Below are 19,563 nucleotides of genomic sequence, written 5' to 3' on the forward strand. Positions count from 1 at the left end.
AGGTCAACGGCAAGTTGGGACCCCTCCCCTCACCTCACCTCCACCGTGACTGGTGACCTCGCCTTTCCTTCCGATACAGCCCGGGTGAATGACTGATGTGTTCATATCCACGATTACACCCCAGTGTTAGTCTTGTGTATCCTAGCAGCAAGACTAAACAATAGCTGCAAACACACACGCACACGCACACACACACACAGGCTGTGTCTCCGTGTGATTTATTGTCCGTGTCTGTGTTGCCCACGTACACTGACCCTGACACAGCTCCAACTCCATCCTGTGATTGGTCAGGAGATATATGTAATGTGAGCCAAGAGGCGCCGGATCCTCACCTGACCTGGGTTAAATGTGATTTATAACAAAAACCCAATTGAGACAACCTGCATCGACCCACAGGATCCTCCCTTTGCCCACAGGCTACAGATGCACACATTCAACAAGTGTGAGGAGTCCCAAACCAGCCAGAGGTGGAGGCTAAGATCCATTCTCCACCTTATGGCAGCTTATTAAATATGTAACAGATCTACAGACTAGTGAAAGCTGCTGCGGTGCACAGGACGGTCCCTCTTGGGTGTCTCATCATCATCATCTCCGGCAGAAGGAGATAATTAAGATCACTTTTAATAATGTGTGTAAAATACTGGCCTCCTGGGAAATTCAAGCTCATTTACTGTGTATCGCCCTGAGCTTTGTGAACAGCCTGCAACAGAAACAGCTCCGTAAAGAGAACAAAAACAAAGTATCTAGTTAATATTCCAGCATTAATAAAACCAGCCATTAAAGAATGATTGAAAAGCTGTAGGGACGATATGGGCCCTTATTACTACCTCCACCAAGGAGGTTATGTTTTCACCCCTGTCCACTAAAACTACTGAACAGGGTTGTCATGAAACTTGGTGGAAGGATGGAACATGGAAGGAATCAGTCCATCCACATTTTGGGGCAGATCTGGACCAAAGGGTGGATCAAGGAATTCTTTAACATTATGACATATTTTGACATTTTCACAAATTTGCTTGGGAATAATTAATGAATCTTTAGGGAACTGATATCTATGAGTGTGTGCATTTTGGTGAAGCTTGATTTAAGTGGACGGTGGGGCCTTGGCGAAGGTATGTACTCTACTAGTTCATTATTACTTCACATTTTTGTCACTGCTTCCCACAAGTATAACACTGGAATAACAAAGACCTAATACTCCACACATGAGATTGCACTGAGTAAAAACAATAAAGATAACGCCATTGGATTTTGTTTCACAGTAATCAAACTTGTGTGACATATAATTACTGAAGAATGACTTCATACTAACACTGGGAATTTCCCCGACAAGAAGGTGGCCTTACATGTGCAATATTAGGGAGACCCCTGAGAGCGTTTGTGTTTTATGGTCTGGCTGACCATGACCATGAACCATGATGGGTTTGCGTCTGGCCAGGCACCATTGTTGCATGTTATTCCCAATCCCTCAATCCCCTCATATTCATTTCTTTTTATTTTGCTGCTGTCACCTCTCCAGAAAATGCCCCAAAAATAATTATAGTAAATACATGAATATATACAAAATTTAAGAAAAATGCTAATAAACCGGTGGACATTTTGTCCGTGCTCTTAAGCGGTCCAAAATAATATCTCAAATGGAAGCCCCTGCTTTCTTATTGAGTCACAGCCAATATGTTCAGCTGCCAGTCTGTTTTTGCGGCTCAGGCTAAGCTGACATCCTAACAGCCCAACAAGCTGTGCCACATAACAGCCATCACTAAAACATAATCAAATACCCATTATCTTTATATGAGTGTTGGCAAGAAATGTTTCATCAAAAGACTAAACAGTAATATCTCCCTTTGTGCCATATAATAATTTAACTCAATTTTAAAAAGGAAATAAAGGCCTGCTTTGTTTGCCAGCAGATTTTAAAAGCCTGTGTTTATGAAAGACTGAAAATCTGACAACTACTGATTATTACCGGTAAGTCATGAAATAAATAAATAAAGAGACATACAAGACAAAAAAACTCAAGAACTGAAACTACCTCTGAGGCACGGAGTAATATGTAGTTAAAACGTTTTTAATATATCAAGCCTTTTTAGGACTAATTTTGAACAAAAATGTAAAGATTAATTTGCAAAAATATGCTTCACAGCACGATGCCTTGTATTTACCACAATTACAGCTGTTGACATGGTGTGTGTGTGCATGTGCGTGTGCGCCTGTAGTCAAATCCAATCAGCTTTCATAATGAGCATCTCCTGCAACCTTGCTTTGCCACTTTACTGAATGGACGCACCCAATTTGGTATAAAAAGGAGGGGGAAATTAGTAGTGGCTGCTCTGGGAGAAGCTCAAATTACCCCTGTTAGAGAAGCAAGGAAGGGAAATGGGTTGTGACTCCAAACATGGGAGCTAAGCCAAGCCTCCTGGTTCTTCAGCTTCGTTTTCTCCCGGTGGACGGACTACAGAAAGTGCGTGCGACCCACAGTCACCTCTGTCACTTGCAGCATGTAACCACTGCCTTTTCTCTGCAGTACACACGTAAAGTATTATTGTATTGCCAATTTTTTATCTCTATTTCAAAGATTTCTATTGTGCTAGAAAAGAAAAACTGGATTTTTATATACAAATTGTATTTCTGAGGTCAGATCAAAAATCTATGTTGTATGTAAAAAAAACAATTTCCAATTTATCTCTGCAAATAATAGAGACGATCTAAAGCTTATATTGATCAGAAAGTTATTCCCCATCATATGATACAGCGTGTTCTGAGGAGGTCACAAAGAAGTCAGAACGTTGCCATGCATAGTTCAAAAATGCACGTTTAGATGTATTCTTGCTTCCTTTAGGACTATAAACACGATCTAAAGCTTATATAGATCAGAACATCTATTCAGATCCTTAAATAAATTTACTAATACCAACCCCTTCCCACCACAGCTAGAAAATCCTGTCATTTCTCACCCCAGGCTTAATGTCAAAAACAGAAACTTGAACACAGTAACGTCACATATTTGGCAAGAAGGATGACTGAACATTACAGTGCAATGCAATTCCAAATAACATTCAACTGTACATGAGATAACATGTCATTTTTATTGAAGGAGTAAAAGCAGCGTGGGAACTAGCCTGGGGGGGGTTTGGTGACAAAGAGGCAGCACAGCACCTGTGCAGAGAGAGACTCAGTGGCTCTCAGGGGGATGTGCGCTAAGAGGGGACTTCCTTGTTTACTTGTTTTGTTGTACTGTAATGACAGAAATGTACTGACCACATTTTTGATGCTATCATTGTAAATCTATTATTTGTCTTCTGCTATTTCTGTAAATTGCCTATTTATCACCAAAGCATAAATCAGATGGAAAAGTTGTGAATGTGTTGGCGATGCATGTTGATTTAAGGCCTAAACTTTAGTGCTGATGCTCATAAGCTTTACTAGGGAGCACCTGTGAAACTACTGGAAAAAGTTACTCTGGAGCCCTGTGAAGAAAGTTATTGCAGCGAGCAGCAGATTAACAGAGAGAAAGAGATGCACGTAGCTCACTTTAAGAGCTACTGTAGGTCTATAATAAGAACTAAGTAAAAAGCACAACATCTGAAAGGGACACCGAAAGCCTTGCTCTCTGTCCTGTGGTTCAAGCTGGGGCTTGACGGGTCTTTTCATGCTTCAGCGAAAGTAGGCAAAAAACCGCAGGTCCCAGACCACAATACCACAAGCCCTGCCCGTGCCGAATGCAGGCCCATTGCTGAAGACCAGTGCTCGCCAGTCAGCATCTGGTGTTGATTCATCAACAGAATATGGCACACAATTAGGAAATCATATGCTGTGAGACTTTTTATATAACACTTCCCCCTTGAAATTTACCACATTGCCACAATTTGACAGTAGGTCTTCTGGGCCCATTCTGCAAATGTCTTCAAGGATTTGTGATGACTGAGAGAAATCATCACCTCAAGCACAGACATTAGTGGAAAAACTATAAAAACACTCTTCAGTGGCAAGAGGACTGGAGAGCATAATAATGGGGCGTGCTCAGCTCGAGAGAGAAAGTGCATGTAGTCGCCACACCAAACAAACATCTCTGAGAGCTCGAAAAGTCAGACATGTGCAGGGGAACTGCTTCAAAAGAACTGTTATAACTAATGTACCGCACTGTTGCGTAACGGTGCGAGCCAAGGTGTTCACACATCACCCATGCGCAAAATTCTTCTCAGCACTCGAACTTGAGCCTTTTTGGCAGTGTGAAACGGCTGGGCTTGTGGTTTTACAGTAAAAGCCAGAACATATAGGGAACAGCCCGTGTCGCAGGAGCTTATTGCTTCACAGCGGAGAATGAGAAATGTGTCGTGATGTCCACCATCTTCTTCACCTCCACACAAGAGAGGAGCAATGACAGCAGTACGGCCTATTGAGAGTAAACATTCATAGACTAACTGGCGAGGTGTTGCGTCACATTAAGAGTACAGTTCAAGCTGCGTTGACACAGAACCTGGCCTACTTAACTAAACCTGAACACATGACACAGCTCTGACATTTCAATACTACAAAACAACTTTAAAGCTGCAAATTCATCATTCACTCGGCTGCGAACAAAGAACTATTTTGGTTTGAAACACTGACCCCCATCAGCTTTTATTTGATCCAAATGGAAAGTTGAATTCTGTAAATGTTAGACTGGTTAGCCGTGTAGTAAAACCAAAGCGGAATGGAAATAATGACACGTCGGTGGAAAGTAGCTGGGGAAGAGCTGCACAAGGAGCTGCTACTAGTCTCTGGCAAGGAATTCATTTGACAATAATGTAATAGCAGGGCTTGGATTAGCATCATGAATATAATCAAAAGCCTCCTGGGAAATTAACTGTTTATCCTATAAAAAATTATATTAGAACTATGTTATTGACTTTTTGGCATCTTTTTAGACTCAACTTGATTATCATTAAAAACTAGACAGTGACTAACATGAGACATTACTGAATAAAACCCATCTGCTGAAGACCAGAAGCTGCAGCTGAGTCCAAGAAAAGCAAGATAATGGCAGCGTTTCCTATTAATTACCTTGTCCTGATAGTTAAATACTGTATAAAACATTTTGACCATCGGCATCAATGGGAGAAATACCATCACACTGGTGGGCCGCAGAAAAAAAAAAAAACACCCATAAAGTTGTTACTGTCCTCAGCAGGCAGGCAAAGCTCACAATAACGCCAGAAATTCCCACATTCGTTGTGTGCGACAGATCCCAGCAGTCAAATGCAATTGATCGTTTTATAACTCTGTGGTTTTTAGCAACGATCCAGGATTCTCAAAACATGTATCACGATGGTTGTAAGAGGGAATAGTTCTGTTACTCAATACCATAAAATTTGCTGCAGGAAATATAGATTTACCAGATGGAAGCCAAAAGTCCAATGAGCTTATTATAAGCAAGAGAACAACAACAGATTATTTCCAGTAATTGTTGAGTGACAAAAGAATTATACGGACACATGTTTCTATTATTTAGTCTGCTCCTTTTACATCAATGCTGGTAAGATGAATAACAGAAACAGTGATCCTTAGCAGGATGGTCCTGGATTAGTGCTGGGTGTGCAGATTGTATGACACCAGTTCCACTGCCGACAATAACCAAGGCCAAATATTTTTTGCACAGGTGATAGAGAATAATAACAAAAGTCTTCTTACTTTTTTGACATTCGTTCTGCGTCCAGCAGCGTTCACTGAAGTGTCCATTGATTGTTGTCGTCTGGCAGGTGATCTTCCCAAGGGACATGTGCCCTGGGCACACGTCTCCACACTCTCTGTCGTTCTTGTTGGCCATGATGTAGTTGTCCTCCACCGAGTCCAGGATCTTGGACCAGTCCAGAGTGGAGAGGTAGCAGAGGTCTGGGTTCTTCTCGATTCTCACGGCACCTCGGGTGATGTTCATCAAGCTGTGGAGGCCAATCTCTCGCAGCTGCAGCATTTCGAACAACACTAGGGCGTAGTTGAAGAACAAGTTGTTGCCTCTGATGACTGTCAGGTTTGGGAAGAGATCACTGAAGCTCTCCAGGCCGTAAACCCTAAAGAGCAACAGATAGTCTGTGATCACTCTCAGCTTTGGAAAACTGAGGCCGTGGAAATCCTCTGGCTTGGTCTTGAACATGAGCAAGATCTTCAGGTGGCCTTCGATCACAGTGCAGTTCTCCAGCGTCTGCATGTTGGTCACATTGTTGCGGATGTCCTTGCTTACACAAACTGAAGAGACAAGAAAGGAAAGACACAGGTTCTTTAGAAACTAGACTCATTCATGTATCATTCATGTATCATTCATGAAAAATATCTCAAAGGCTCAAACAATAATGTGTGGAAAGATTGAGATTTACAGTCATGTCTTATGGGTGAATAAACTGTATTGTGCATTATGAATAGGTGATATTATGACTCTCAGATGTGAAGAACAGGAAGATGCCTTAAGATAATTTATCCGCTGACAGAAGATTACAACTGCTGCACTTGGCTGATACATCACGCTACAGGTTTACTCTGCAAACTGGAAAAATAGGGTTGAAGAAGTAAGATGGACAAAAGGAGGAGAAATAATATATCTTTCGCTAATTAGAGGGAGTATTTTACTGAAAAGTATGTGGTTATGTCTCTGTCTTTGATGAAGACCAGACTATCTTCACTGACATTTTGTTTAGCAACCACATATCTGGCAGCGAGCCACTGTCAAATATGGAGCGCTGTCATCAGAGCTGTGCTCATCCTTGGTTACGCTGGGTTGATTTGTGGAGTTGCTTCTGTAACTCAACACCATAAAAAACATTAGCTAATGCATTAAAAGTATTTGTCTGTGAGGGGAATTCAAGCACTAATGGTCGTTTATTGCACCAGTAGTAAGTTTGGGGCTTCGTCAGTCCTCACCCAGACACATGATCTGGTTGGATGAGAAATTCCTTGACTCTGCTGCTGTGCAGACACGTCCCACGTCAATCACCTCAAATTATACTGTACCACAATGACAGTATGAGAGATGAATGTTAGTGTTGCAACTTACGGTAAGTTACCTGTCCATTTTTGTTTTTATTAATCTTTTAGTCTAATGAAAGTCAAATAGTAATGACAGAGCCCCAGGGGATTTGTTCAAATTACTTGTTTAGTCTATATTTGAGAATAGGGCTGGTATATAATTTTCATTCCATTATAATATATTATTATAATTAATCATCACAAAGTTGTTTGTTTTAAGTTTAAAGACTCTTGCTCCTGAGTTAAGGTTGTGGTTTTGAAATCTTCTCAGGCAGAAAATGACAAGCACCTGATAAACAGCTAAATGTTTTACAAATCTGAGGCGGATCAATTATGTGTTATTCCTCCTCATTCTGCTTGCACAATACATAAGGAATATATCTAAATATATTAAACTTTTGTTACATTGCTCTTGATGAAAATTATACTGTGAAAATAAGTGATATTGTTTTATTGTGCATCCCTATCTGAGAAGCAAGAAATTGCTTTTGTTATTTGTATTTATGGTTGTTAGATAATTAAGCAGTTTATTAGTTGTTTTTATTGAATCAATCAATCAATCAACATGTCGTTTCCACTCTAGATGAATCTCAAGAGAACTGCAGCTGAAGTTAAAACGTGTAATGATCTTGAAGCCTTCTGCAAAAATATATCAAACCCTATTACACTCAAGGGGGAGGTTCTGTATGAGGAACATCGACAGTAATGAGGATTTCCTCAGTTCTCTCCACTGGAAACCAGCCAACTTGTGGAGCATATGCTTGTGACATAACACAAATAATGATGGTCATAAAGATGTTTTCCTTTGCAGGTGCATTGTGGGACGTTCTGGCCACAGTTTTACAGTTCACAAGTCATGGGTGCAGCTGGAGGTGTGCTGCCTGGTGAGAGGACTGTATTTGTTTACTGAGTGACCCACCGTTGAGATGGGCGCATCAGGCCAACTGGTCAGCCATGTGGGGAAGAGGTATAACAGCTAGGCGTGCACCTCTTTATGGCAGCGGCTCATTTTACACTTTCTGTTGCATAACAGTAAAAGACAACTGGCGCACGCACACACACACACACACACACACACACACACACACACACACACACACACACACACACACACACACACACACACACACACACACACACACACACACACACACACACACACACACACACACACACACACACACTGTCCGAACACTGTGTCCAAAAACAAGCTTTTCACTCCATGACCTTAACCAGAAAGCTCAATTTACAGCAATTATCGGGAGTTTGGTCAACGACTTTGTGGCTTGTTTGAGAAAATGTATGAGCCCGGGTTTAAACTGCCGCCTGTTAAAAGCAGCTTGGCTTGGATCAGCAGCTCCTTTCGCTGAGTTGTATGCATGAAAGTCACAAATCTGTTCTTTCAACACATCCACCTCCAAATGAAACTTTTCCTATCAAACTGTACAGTAACTGACAGGAGTCTGCAGCAAAGTCTAGATGCATGAAGGAACACATTTACAAGAGCCTCGGAGCCACACGCAGTCAAACAGAACCGTTTCGTGAACAAAGACGCTGGCAGTGTAAAAATACGAGGGGCTGGTGAATCTGTGTTGGCAGTGAAGTCAACTAGCAGAGTGCTGGGTGACCCTGTGGAGAAGGCGAATCATCACAGGGCAGCGAGTCCAGGCTCCTATCAGTGTACACTTTCAGCCAGGCCAGTATTTTTAGCACCACATTCCCAATAGAGAATCTAATACACTCCAGCCGTGCCGATAGTGGCTCACATTGGAAACTGGAACATGGCAGCCCTGGTGTGTAAGTGAGGAATTTTAGAGCAGAGAAAGAACTGGCCGGGCTGACTTCACCATGTGTGAATACTTAGTTTAGGAACGAAACTCTGGCAGAAGTGGAACTAAAAAAAAAAATACAAAAAAAGCCACATGCACAAATGGACACACGATTTTTGGGTTATTTCAGAGTAGGGCACTGAAACAATGACGACATTACACGACTCAGGCAAAACAAACCAGGTGCGTCGCAGAATTTAAAAGCTTGTTGAAAAAACTGGGAGACATCACAAAGGTTACTACGGAAACTAGGCTGGCTCCAGCTCTCAATACATCACCTACTTTGAGCGAGACAGCCAAACACCCCAATGGTGCTCTGAATTGTCAATTAGAGGCATTAGAGGGACAGATCACTATTGACTGATGCTATTAGATTCTATCTATCTCCATCACTGCCTGCACCTCGGAGACAGATTCACTTTTAAGGTTAATTAAAACGGAGCAGTGTGATGGTTTCCCATTTCAACAACACTGTGAGCAAACAAAAGCCTGTTAATAATAACAAGATGGAAAACGAGCAGACACGGTCAAATCAAAATGTAAAAGGTTAGAGAGATTATTGATCCAATGAAAGGACAACAACAAACATTTAATTTATTCTACCAACAAGATGAGTAAAGATGATTTCTGGAAAGAGATTTGCATGAGAAATATTGGAGTGACATTTAAAAAGTTAAGTTCAATAGATTTTAAAGCTCTTTTCCAGCTATTCTATCCACAATATAAAAATAACAGCATCATGAGGCACTACAACATTAAATGTTGAATTGAAGGCTAATATATCAATATCGCCAATTTTTTACTACCTTGGCATCGGCCTCCAAAAATTCACATCAGTCAGGCTAAATGATAAAATGACACCAGCATAACCCTCTAACTTGTAGGCCTGGTTTAAGCCTTATTAAGTATGTCTGTACATCGGCTCATGAAAATCATGCCTGGGTCACGGGATGGTCCTAAATTTAAATCAACATGCACTCAACTGTAACTGTGAGGTGTTGAGTACTCTGCATATCTATACTACAGGGAGTCCGCTGGAGACTTCACCATCTGTCCACTGTGTGCTCATGGGTATAATGTACAAATTCACAATGCTCTCACTGCAGCTGCAAGCATCAAAAGGCAATTCTGATCTTGTGAAGGAGGTGAATGTCGGGGGGGGGGGGCGCTACAGGTTGTTAGACTAATGGTGTACATTATAGCTGGGCCTCGCAGAGAACTGAGGCCTCAATGAGCACACAGGAACACACACACACACACTCCATGGTTGCAACACTTCCCTTTTCAAGGTTTGTGCTGTTCCGCTGTTTTCCAACCTAGACTAAAAACTAACCACACAACCACAAAATGCCGAGGTCATCGAGATACATTCACTGTCTCCAAACTGACAACATATTATGTAATCCACTTTAAGAAGGGCTGTAAAAGGTAATCAGTACACTGCTTTAAAAAGGGATAGTTCACCCCGAAAAGGAAAATTCACTCATTATCTACTCACCACTATGCCGATGGAGGGGTGGGTGAAGTGTTTGAGTCCACAAAAGACTTTTTGGAGTTTCAGGGGTAAACAGCGTTGCAGCCAAATCCTTTTTTAACTTACAATATATTATTATATTGGTTTTGGCTGCAACGCTGTTTACCCCTGAAATTCCAGAAGTGTTTTGTGGACTCAATCACGTCACCCACGCTCCATCGACATAGTGGTGAGTAGATAATGAGTGAATCTGCATTTTTGGGTGAAGCATCCCTTCAAGGTAGACTGCAAACACTGACAACTTTTAATAAAGCTCTTCTCTGAATTAGAGGAATAAGGAAACACCACAATCAAACAAACTGTTGTTTTTCATCTCTACCAACTGCACAGGATGGGATCGACAATATATAAATTAATATATTGTAAGCAGGCGCATGGGTAGAGTGGCTTATCAGATGAAGACGGTTGGTAGGGGTGCCATGGAAAGCATAACAGGGAATAAAGTTAAGCCAAAGTAAATCCGGGCCCAGCCTTTAAATAGAGTGAAAGTGAGTAAAAGAGGGAGCCTATAAAACCACAAAGTTCCCTCTTGGGATTATGTGATGGCTATCACATTGATAAATGGCTTTAGACCGAAGATAATTTGGTGAGTCAGTTGCCCACCAGCTGCATGTGCTTACAAAATATTCCTTCTGCTGGTTAGCAAAAAAGTCAATTGCATAGGAAAATAAAACATTTAGAAGCCTATTGTTTCTTTTTATTGGTTTGTTTTTTTAAATTTGGGAGATTGATTACTTTGAAAAGCCCATGAGACATTAAAAAGGTGTTTAAGAATCACGGGCTGCATCAGAATAAATATCTTTTACTAACCTTTAAGATCATGCAGGCATTAAGGACAATTGGGGGTAATCATTACCTCTAACGTGTGAGTGCACAATAACAAGCCCATTTCCTGTTAACAGGCGCACGGTGTCAAGGGTAAAGATCTGACACAACAAGACTTCCTTGTCCGACGCCTGCCTGGTCAGAGTGAACGAGTGCAGGTGTGCCTGATTGCTCCATTTCCAAGCTGTATATCATTTTCGTACGTGAACCCGTCAACCAGGATTATACGGTCATTGTCGAGGGTGACGAGTGCAAAAATCATTCTATTGTGTTCATGTCAAATCCACTCAGGACTTTGGTACTTGAGACAGCACTGACGTGTGTGTGTGTGTAGTGTTTTTGTGTGAGGTGTTTTTGGAGGGGTGGTTGAGAGGTGACAGTTTCATCACCTTACAGTTGGCGTTTTGTCAGGAGGAGTGAACCCAGGGTGGCAGCTGATTGAACCGTTGCCCACATACAAGACCTGCTCCGGCCCCAAGTTGTGCTCGACAGCAGACAGCCACTGGCTTCCTGCTGTTTGACACTGCTGATTAGGTGACGCCTTATCATGGCACAACAATACGCCACAGTCTGACAACCAAACCACCTGAGGTGAACCAAGCAGGACGTTAACCACAGTTTTCGCTTATTAAGCAGTAACAATACATTCGAGTCACATACTTTAGCTTTTGCATAAACAAATTAACACAATACTGGTGAAGTTTGAAAACCCCAGAAAGCCGTTAAAAAACACTTTTTCAACATTGGCACCTTTTTCCCAGGGAATAATTAATGGATCTTGATGGGGAAAAAAAAAAATCAGGCACATGGACGGGAACTGACATCTATGAGTGTGTGAATTTGGGTGCAGCTTGTATTTAAGGGGCCTGTTTGGCATTGGTGGAGGTATACGGAACAGTTTTCTGGTCCATTTCATATTTTTCCTACCCAAACCACATCCATGCAAGATAAGTAGTTCCTCTTTTAGGTGCAAGCTCCCTGATTTGTCTTTGGCTGGCCTGAGTCCTACCCGCTGTTCAGAATGAACCCTTTCTGTGTCACTGTACTCCATGTTTGTTTGTGTTGCCTACATGCAAATTCCCTGCCTGCATTCATGCCAAGGGGAAGAACGCAAAGTGCCGTCCAAATGACAAAAACATTTCCATGAAAATTGATCTGCTGCACACAGCGAGATAAACACTAATGAATAATATGAAACAACAGACGTTTTTCTATTGTCACATGACGTTGATAGGCTATAACTCATGACTGGTAATCAATGAGTTAGTGCGGTGGGCGAGACATTTCTCAAGACCACAGAGGTGATTACAGACAGGAAGAGGGGACTGCATTAAAGCATAAGTAGAATAGTAAATAAATACATTTTATTGGCAATTGGATTTTTTTTTAAGGTTCTGATAATTGGATAAATACTGATTATTGGATGCAATAGCATATCAAAATATTAAAATTTGTTCTAAAGGTTTCACCTTACAAACAGTAACACAGACAAAAGGTCCGATAGTATAAAAAAAAAAATGTATCATACAAATTTAGCATTGATTGGTCATTTCCTGCAAACATATTTGTTAGGAAACAGTGGCCCCCACTTAGGGTAAGAAATCTCATCCTAAGACGACTAAATGTTTTTTTAGCTCGATGGTTAAAAGAGTCCTGAGTAGTTTGGATTTCTGAGATACCTTGAAGACAGCAGTGAGTGCTGTTTAACAACCACAACTCATGAAAAACGGATGTGTGTAATACGACTCACTAAACAAGAGGCCTAACCTGGGGCTAAATATGCTAGGTGTAAAAAACAAAACACAAGAAGAAAACATAGGAGCAGAATGATGTTACTTGGAAATGTGTCTGCTCTCACACAACTGCCACTCAATAGTGAATAAATTAACATAGTAACTAACACTGCCACTGAACATAAGCCTCTAATATTAAGTGAATATTTTTCCACTAAGCTGAGCTGGACAGCGACCAACGAGTAGCACAGGAGGTTTCCTGACTTCGACACTGGTCAGTCGGGCTTATGAAATCAGCCAGTGTGAGGCCCAGGTTCCACTCGTCCCTTCTGTGGTTCAAACTCACGTCTGAGAGGAGGGAGGGGGGGCTGCTGCAGCGCAGTTGCTCAACTTGCTTTTGATTTATGTCTCAAAAGTTCTCGTTCCGACTGGTTTAATGACATCGCTCCCTTCAACCCTCACTAAAATCTGATAATAGGTGGGAGAGTCTGGGCTTTTCTTTTTCCTTCAGAGCGCCTCTTAAAAACCAACTACCGCCATGTACTGTAGAAGTGTGACGTTTAAAGCGACCTGGGGCAACACACTGTGTGTAAATATGCTGGACACAAACACAGAATACAAACTGCTTATACTGAACATAGGAGGAGGAGCTCCTGTCAATCCGTCTCTGAAATTTGTTGTGTATATGGGCTTGTATCAAGATTATTGTAAGACAACACAAACTTACTCTAGAGCTTTTTTTCTTCCCTCCAAGAACAATAGAAAAAAGGGATTAACACCTCAGATCAATTCATTAGTATTCACAGAGTAATGAAAGTAATTAAAACACCTGTATAAGCCTATTATGTGTTGCCATTTGTGCCCCAAAATCAATGTAATGTATCTGGACATGGACTTTCCTATAGAGAGAAAGATTTGAAGGAAATCATCTAGGTTTAATCAAAATATTTTTTAATGTATGTCAATCACACTCCAAAGTATTAACTGATATTGCCAGATTACATTTAAAATGCCAATAAAAGGGTAGTGCTGCAAAAAAATGTTTTAAATGAATCACCAACTATTTTGATAATACATTATACGTAATTGTTTAACCAAAATGACATGGTTCCACTTTTTAAAATATGACAATAACCTGTGTTTTAATTCTAAATCAATTCAATGTTTGTGTTTTGGATGGTGCCGCAGGATATTGTGGGGAGGATCTGTCTTTGTTTTCCTATCTATTATGACCCCAAACTTTTACAGACTGAATAAAGTAAATTATTAGAGAATTATTATTGTTTGAATGTGATTTCCTTCAACTGCTTAACAACTAATTTAATCAATATTTGGATGTAAAATTCTATAAACTCTGTAATGTCAGGTTTATATGTAAAAAGCTGTTTATAGACATGTAACACCTTTTAAATCACAACAACAACATTTCCTGATATACGGGGAAATAAATGAGTCTGTTGTTGTCATCTTTTAAAAACACCTACACTTACTGTACAACAGTTTAAACATGCAAGTGGTCCCACAGGTTTGCTTAACATTTCCCTGCGAGTATAACCAATATTTGCTCAAAACTAAAAGATTCCAGTGGTGTGAAGCTGCGAGTGTTTGAGAAACGCGAAAATGTCTCCGGGTGACTGCAAATGTGTTCATTCATTGTTATCACCCGGGTCGGTTGGCTGGTGAATATAAAGGGGATTGTCAGGAGCTTTAAAGGGGGCTTATTGTTCCATTCCTGCACAGACCACAGCTACAAGTCGAGGCTTTCCAATCTCCAATCTACAGCACAGTCCAATTAATGTATTATTATTATTATTATTATCCCAAATCCTAAGACTGCTTACGAATGTGGGACGAAACATTTTGTTTACAGTTTGCTGCAGACTCCAAAAAGCCAGATAAGTGTTAACCTTTGTCCCTTCCAATGCAATGGCTGTCTACAACTTGCTGCCTACGTGCCTCAAATTACCATCAGTAACAAAACAAAAAATCAGCATTTAGTGATTCCACTCCTTAACCATTTTTATAGCATTTATCAGCTAATTTAATTTATTGATCTCTTTTTAAAAAATTATTATAAATGTGTATAGACATTTGCATTATAAAAAGGATTGCAACTATTCGGTTAATGTCTGTGGATCTCTATCAAAATAAAACAAATAAAATCAAAACATTTGATTAAAGCCACCATTATTGTGACACATGTAGTGAAACGTGTGGATACTAGTGGATGTGAGTGTTGATCATCTCTCCTGTGACACACAGACATTTGATAAATACTGGACAGAGATCATCATAACATATTAAAAATCCAACGTGTCTGACTGCGTCGTTTCTTCTGATGTACACAGTGGGGATACAAAAGCTCCAGGTTGGCGGAGAAGTGCGATCATTAGTGTTACTTACTCTCTCCGGTCGCTCGATGACAGCTCACCACGAAGCAGACAGCGGTCAAAACAAAACACAAAGTCCGGGGACACATCACTGACTCGGTATGAGACACCATTCAGCTCCTGTCCCGGGTCAAAACAGCTCGGTGGCCCCCCTTTTGGCGAGGAGGACAAGCTCAAAATGGAGGAGAGACACCTTCAGGAGGCTGGTTTTGTTTTGTGGCGTGGGCCAACAGGTAAACAAAAATAAATAAAAGACATCCCGGAAGATGGGCGGAGGATCGAGTCCAACGTGTTCGGGTCAGACACAAGCTAGCGCTCGGGCTACCGCTGCTACAGCTAGCCACCTCATGGGGAGGAGGGGGAGGAGGGGGGGTTGCACCGTGGACACGCAGCAGCACGCACACACACTGACTCACACGCACACGCACGCACGGCTCCTCTGTTTGGTGTATTTCAATGTCAGGTCGTCCCGGTTGAGTTTGTCCGGGTGGGAAAAAAAGAACAGCAACAAAATAAACAAAGCCCAGCGCAGGCTAACGTCAGTGCTAGCCGCGGAGTTAGCTACCAGATAGCTGCTAGCTGCTAGCCACCTAGCCTGGCTCCACCACTCCCGTCCAGGCCACGAGAGAGAGAGAGAGAAGTTTGCGCCGCTTTTTTTCCAACCGTGTTAAATTAAAAAACTCCACCTCAGGGGGGAAATACCACGCAAAGCCACCCGCGTAACAATGCACGCGTGTATAACAAAAATGAGGAAAAGCTGCAGCCGCGGGGGGAAATTAATGTAAAAAAGCCGATTGCTAACTTAATTCAGGTTTTTTTTTTTTTTTTTAAGCGTGCGTGGCGTTAGCGTGTGTTTAGTTTTTTTTAAAAAGTCCTCCAGCGAGCCGCGAACATCTTCCCCTGGTTTCTGTCTTCGCGTGTGGAACCAGGTGTTTGTATCCGTCGAGCGGCTCCGAACCGTCAACCACAGACGTGCACAGATTTCAGTGGGACTCTGGGAAGCTGACAGACGCGGTCGTGGCTCAGCAGCACTCCGGTGGTCTCCGTTTTCTTTTCTTTTTTTTTAAAAAAGAGATGTAGTTTCTCTACTGTTTTAATGCAGGAGTTGTTTTTTTTAAAAACATGCACGTGCGATCCAAGTTGCGTCCGAGGCTCCGAACTGCTTTCTCCCCCCCACAAAAAAAGCAGCTGCACCGGAGCGAGAGGAAAAAGCGGGTGAGATAAAGTTTTTCAGCGTTATTTGTCCCTTTTCATCTCCCACAGACAGACTGAGGTAGATTGTACAGTCTCCCAGCTCCTGTAGGATCCACTTCTTCTTCCCCCAGCCAGTAAACAAACCCTGCCAGTGAGCCAGATGGGCTTCAGGGGAAATACGGACTGGAGCTTATTGGATTACACAACAAACTGATCCCACTGTCAGGTGGTGGAAAGTAATGCAGTTACTCCCGACCAGTAATTTGTAGTGTGAAGTCCAGTCATTTTATTCATGGGGGTACATTTCAGAAGCATTTGCCCGGAGAGCTTTGAATCAGAGGGGGATTCGATCGGCTGTTACAAGGCAAAAAGACATCAGTGAATAAGAGGATACATTAACTAAGCATGGAATACGTGGATAGAAATCATAGCCCAACATTCACATTTTGATTTACTACTTGCACACACTCATAAATATAAGTTCATCCAGATCCATGAGTTATTCTGTGAGAAATCCAGAAAATTGTTGGAAAACACCATGAGATCCTCCCAACAAGATTCATGGTAATCTGTCCTGTTATTTTTGCATAATCTGACCAAATGCTCAGGAAAACATAACCTCCTTGTCAGCACCAAATTGCGTAACATAAATATCAAATATCTGTCCCCTTAACATGCCAGATGATTTTTTTCCATCAAGATAACTAATAGAGAAAAAGTGCAGAAAATTCCTGGATCCACTCCCTGCTCCTGGAAATCCACCAAAAATAAAATTGGTTCTTCTCTGCGTCATGCGCCTCCACTCGAGGAAATTTCATGGAAATCAGTTGAGTAGTTTTTGCGTAATTCTGCGAAGGAACAAACAATAACAGAAGAAAACAGAACCTCCTTGGTGCAGCTGAAGGCTGAAGAAATCTAAGAAAGCAGACTTTTAGTGCAAAGCTGTGTATATAGTTAGTGTGAAACATGAAATAAGGCAAAACAAATACTGGGATTAAGATTTATTGGATTATTTACATTGTATTTTTTAAGATACATAAACTTTTTTATCAATTTCTCATTGATGAGTTAAGTATAAAGCAACAACACAGTAATTAAATACTTGTAAAAAGCCACATGTAGTGTATTACATTGTTTGACAAATATTGTAAACACTACAACACACAGTCCCATGACAGGGCCACTGAAAAGCCCTGTTGTGTTGCAATGCTTCTTACCTAATGTAGTTAAAGTAACAACTACAAGACCACAAACACACATCTTAGTAACATACTGACAGATTTGTCCAATAATGCGCATTAAACTGAACAATGAGCATATAGGGTTTGACTTTTTGTACTTTGCATTTAAAGGTCAAATGAATAAGGACATTTTGGGTGTTGAAAGTTTTTAACTGATGTGAAAACAAAGTCAAAGCAAGTTGTGAAACTCTGCAACAGAAGCGTTCTGTCAAATCTCGCCTTCACATTGTGCAGTCACAAGTTGTATCTTGCACAATCACCTGGAGAGAGAGAGAGTGAGACAGAGAGTAACTGAGGGAACATACAGACCAATGTCACTTTAAGGTAAATGCATTTGGCCGTTAGCCTCCTTCCAATTTTCATAAAGATCACATGGGGTTTAGGAAAGTCCCCAAAGGGCTCGATCTAAACAATCCAGATACCATGTTCCTCTCAGGCTGGCTGTTTCTTGTCCGATCTGGTTTGAGCGTTCATGTTTTGACAGTTAGGACGATTCCTTGTTATTTCAGGAAGCTGAGGGGGAAAAGATGAGGAAGGAAAATCCCTGATTGATTCAACCATTTTCTCAGAACTTGATCCCTCGCCGTTCTCACACTCGGACAGATACGACTGGAAAAAAAAAAGCCCACTGCGATTACGTATTTCACACTCTGTTCCCAACTGAGCTCTCGGGGGCTGAAAATATCTGAGATTGTTCTTCCCCGACATGTTTGTCTCTGTCACAACTGCTAATTCACTACCTGTTTACATCCTCCGTGCAAGCAGCAGCAGCCGCAGCAGCAGTGAGTTAATCATGTCCTGTTGTGTATTACACTAAAATAGATCTTACTGGAACACTAAAAAGCTGCTCTTACGGGAGTTCTGTGGCAGCTGCGTCTCTGTCCGACACTTTCAGTCATCAATTTATCGTGAGATCTTCTCTTATTTGTCTGAGGTGTGAATGTACGCCAGCCGCTCGTCTCGGTGCGGATGCAGGCCTGGGTTCCGTGGGACGTGACGCCTTCTTCAGAGGAACATGAAACAGGAAAGCAGCTCATCAGCACCTGGTAATCAGAGCAATTTGCCGCCGTGGTTATCTGAGAGAACACGTCTGAAACGGTGGAAGGAGAACTGAAGCTCCACGGTCTTTGGGATTGCTCGCCAACGCCTTTTCGACAAGTGCCACTTAAAAGAAGCACAGAAGGGTCACTAACGAGTAATTACAGCCACTGAGCCGATTGGACCATCATGCACTGCAGCAACATCTTGCCTTATGGATGAATCGGCGCTAAATTGCACCGTTGTGGATTCTATATCTTAAGCTTAATCTTATGGACGAGTATGTTGAGGGGAGGAGGTTCCATAATGAGATTAATAGACAGTGACTGGAGGAAGCAATGTCCCACTTCACATTAATGAGCTAGAGACAATGTTTTTAGATATAGGGAGAAATCTATATATAGAGAGATGGAAATAGAGAAATAGATATAGATGTATAGAAACATGGAGAGATATAGAGAAATAGATATATAGAGAGATAGTGACATCAAGAGATATATGAAGATATGAGAAAGGGATAGAGGGGTAGGGATATATTAGGAAATATATATATATATATTATATTATATTATATATATATAAAGATATAGAGGAATATAGAGGAATAGGGAGATATAGAGGAATAGGGATAGAGATAAAGACCAGTACAGATAGATAGATAAGAATGTGTCAACTGTTTACAATATTTTTTATATGTCTTATGTGTTTGGACGTCTAAGCTTCTTTGCTTCTAAAACATTTTTTTTTGTATCTATATGATTAATAAAGTAAGAAAACTGCTCA

General features: G+C 41.2%; 1 protein-coding gene across 2 annotated transcripts in view; it reads right to left on the bottom strand.

The window, feature by feature from the left end:
- insra (insulin receptor a) overlaps nt 1-16,669 on the bottom strand; it is a 48,591-nt gene extending 31,922 nt beyond the window's left edge. For both annotated transcript variants that reach the window (XM_035170785.2, XM_035170784.2), the window contains exons 1-2: nt 15,321-16,669; nt 5,671-6,222 (exon numbers count right to left, since the gene is read on the bottom strand). In XM_035170785.2, coding sequence (XP_035026676.1) covers nt 5,671-6,222; nt 15,321-15,420 — 652 coding nt within the window. In that variant the 5' untranslated portion in view covers nt 15,421-16,669. The remainder of the gene's footprint in view (nt 1-5,670; nt 6,223-15,320) is intronic.
- Nucleotides 16,670-19,563: the final 2,894 nt, after the last annotated feature.

This window comes from Hippoglossus stenolepis, chromosome 11, assembly GCF_022539355.2.
Source record: "Hippoglossus stenolepis isolate QCI-W04-F060 chromosome 11, HSTE1.2, whole genome shotgun sequence".
Lineage (NCBI taxonomy): Eukaryota > Metazoa > Chordata > Actinopteri > Pleuronectiformes > Pleuronectidae > Hippoglossus > Hippoglossus stenolepis.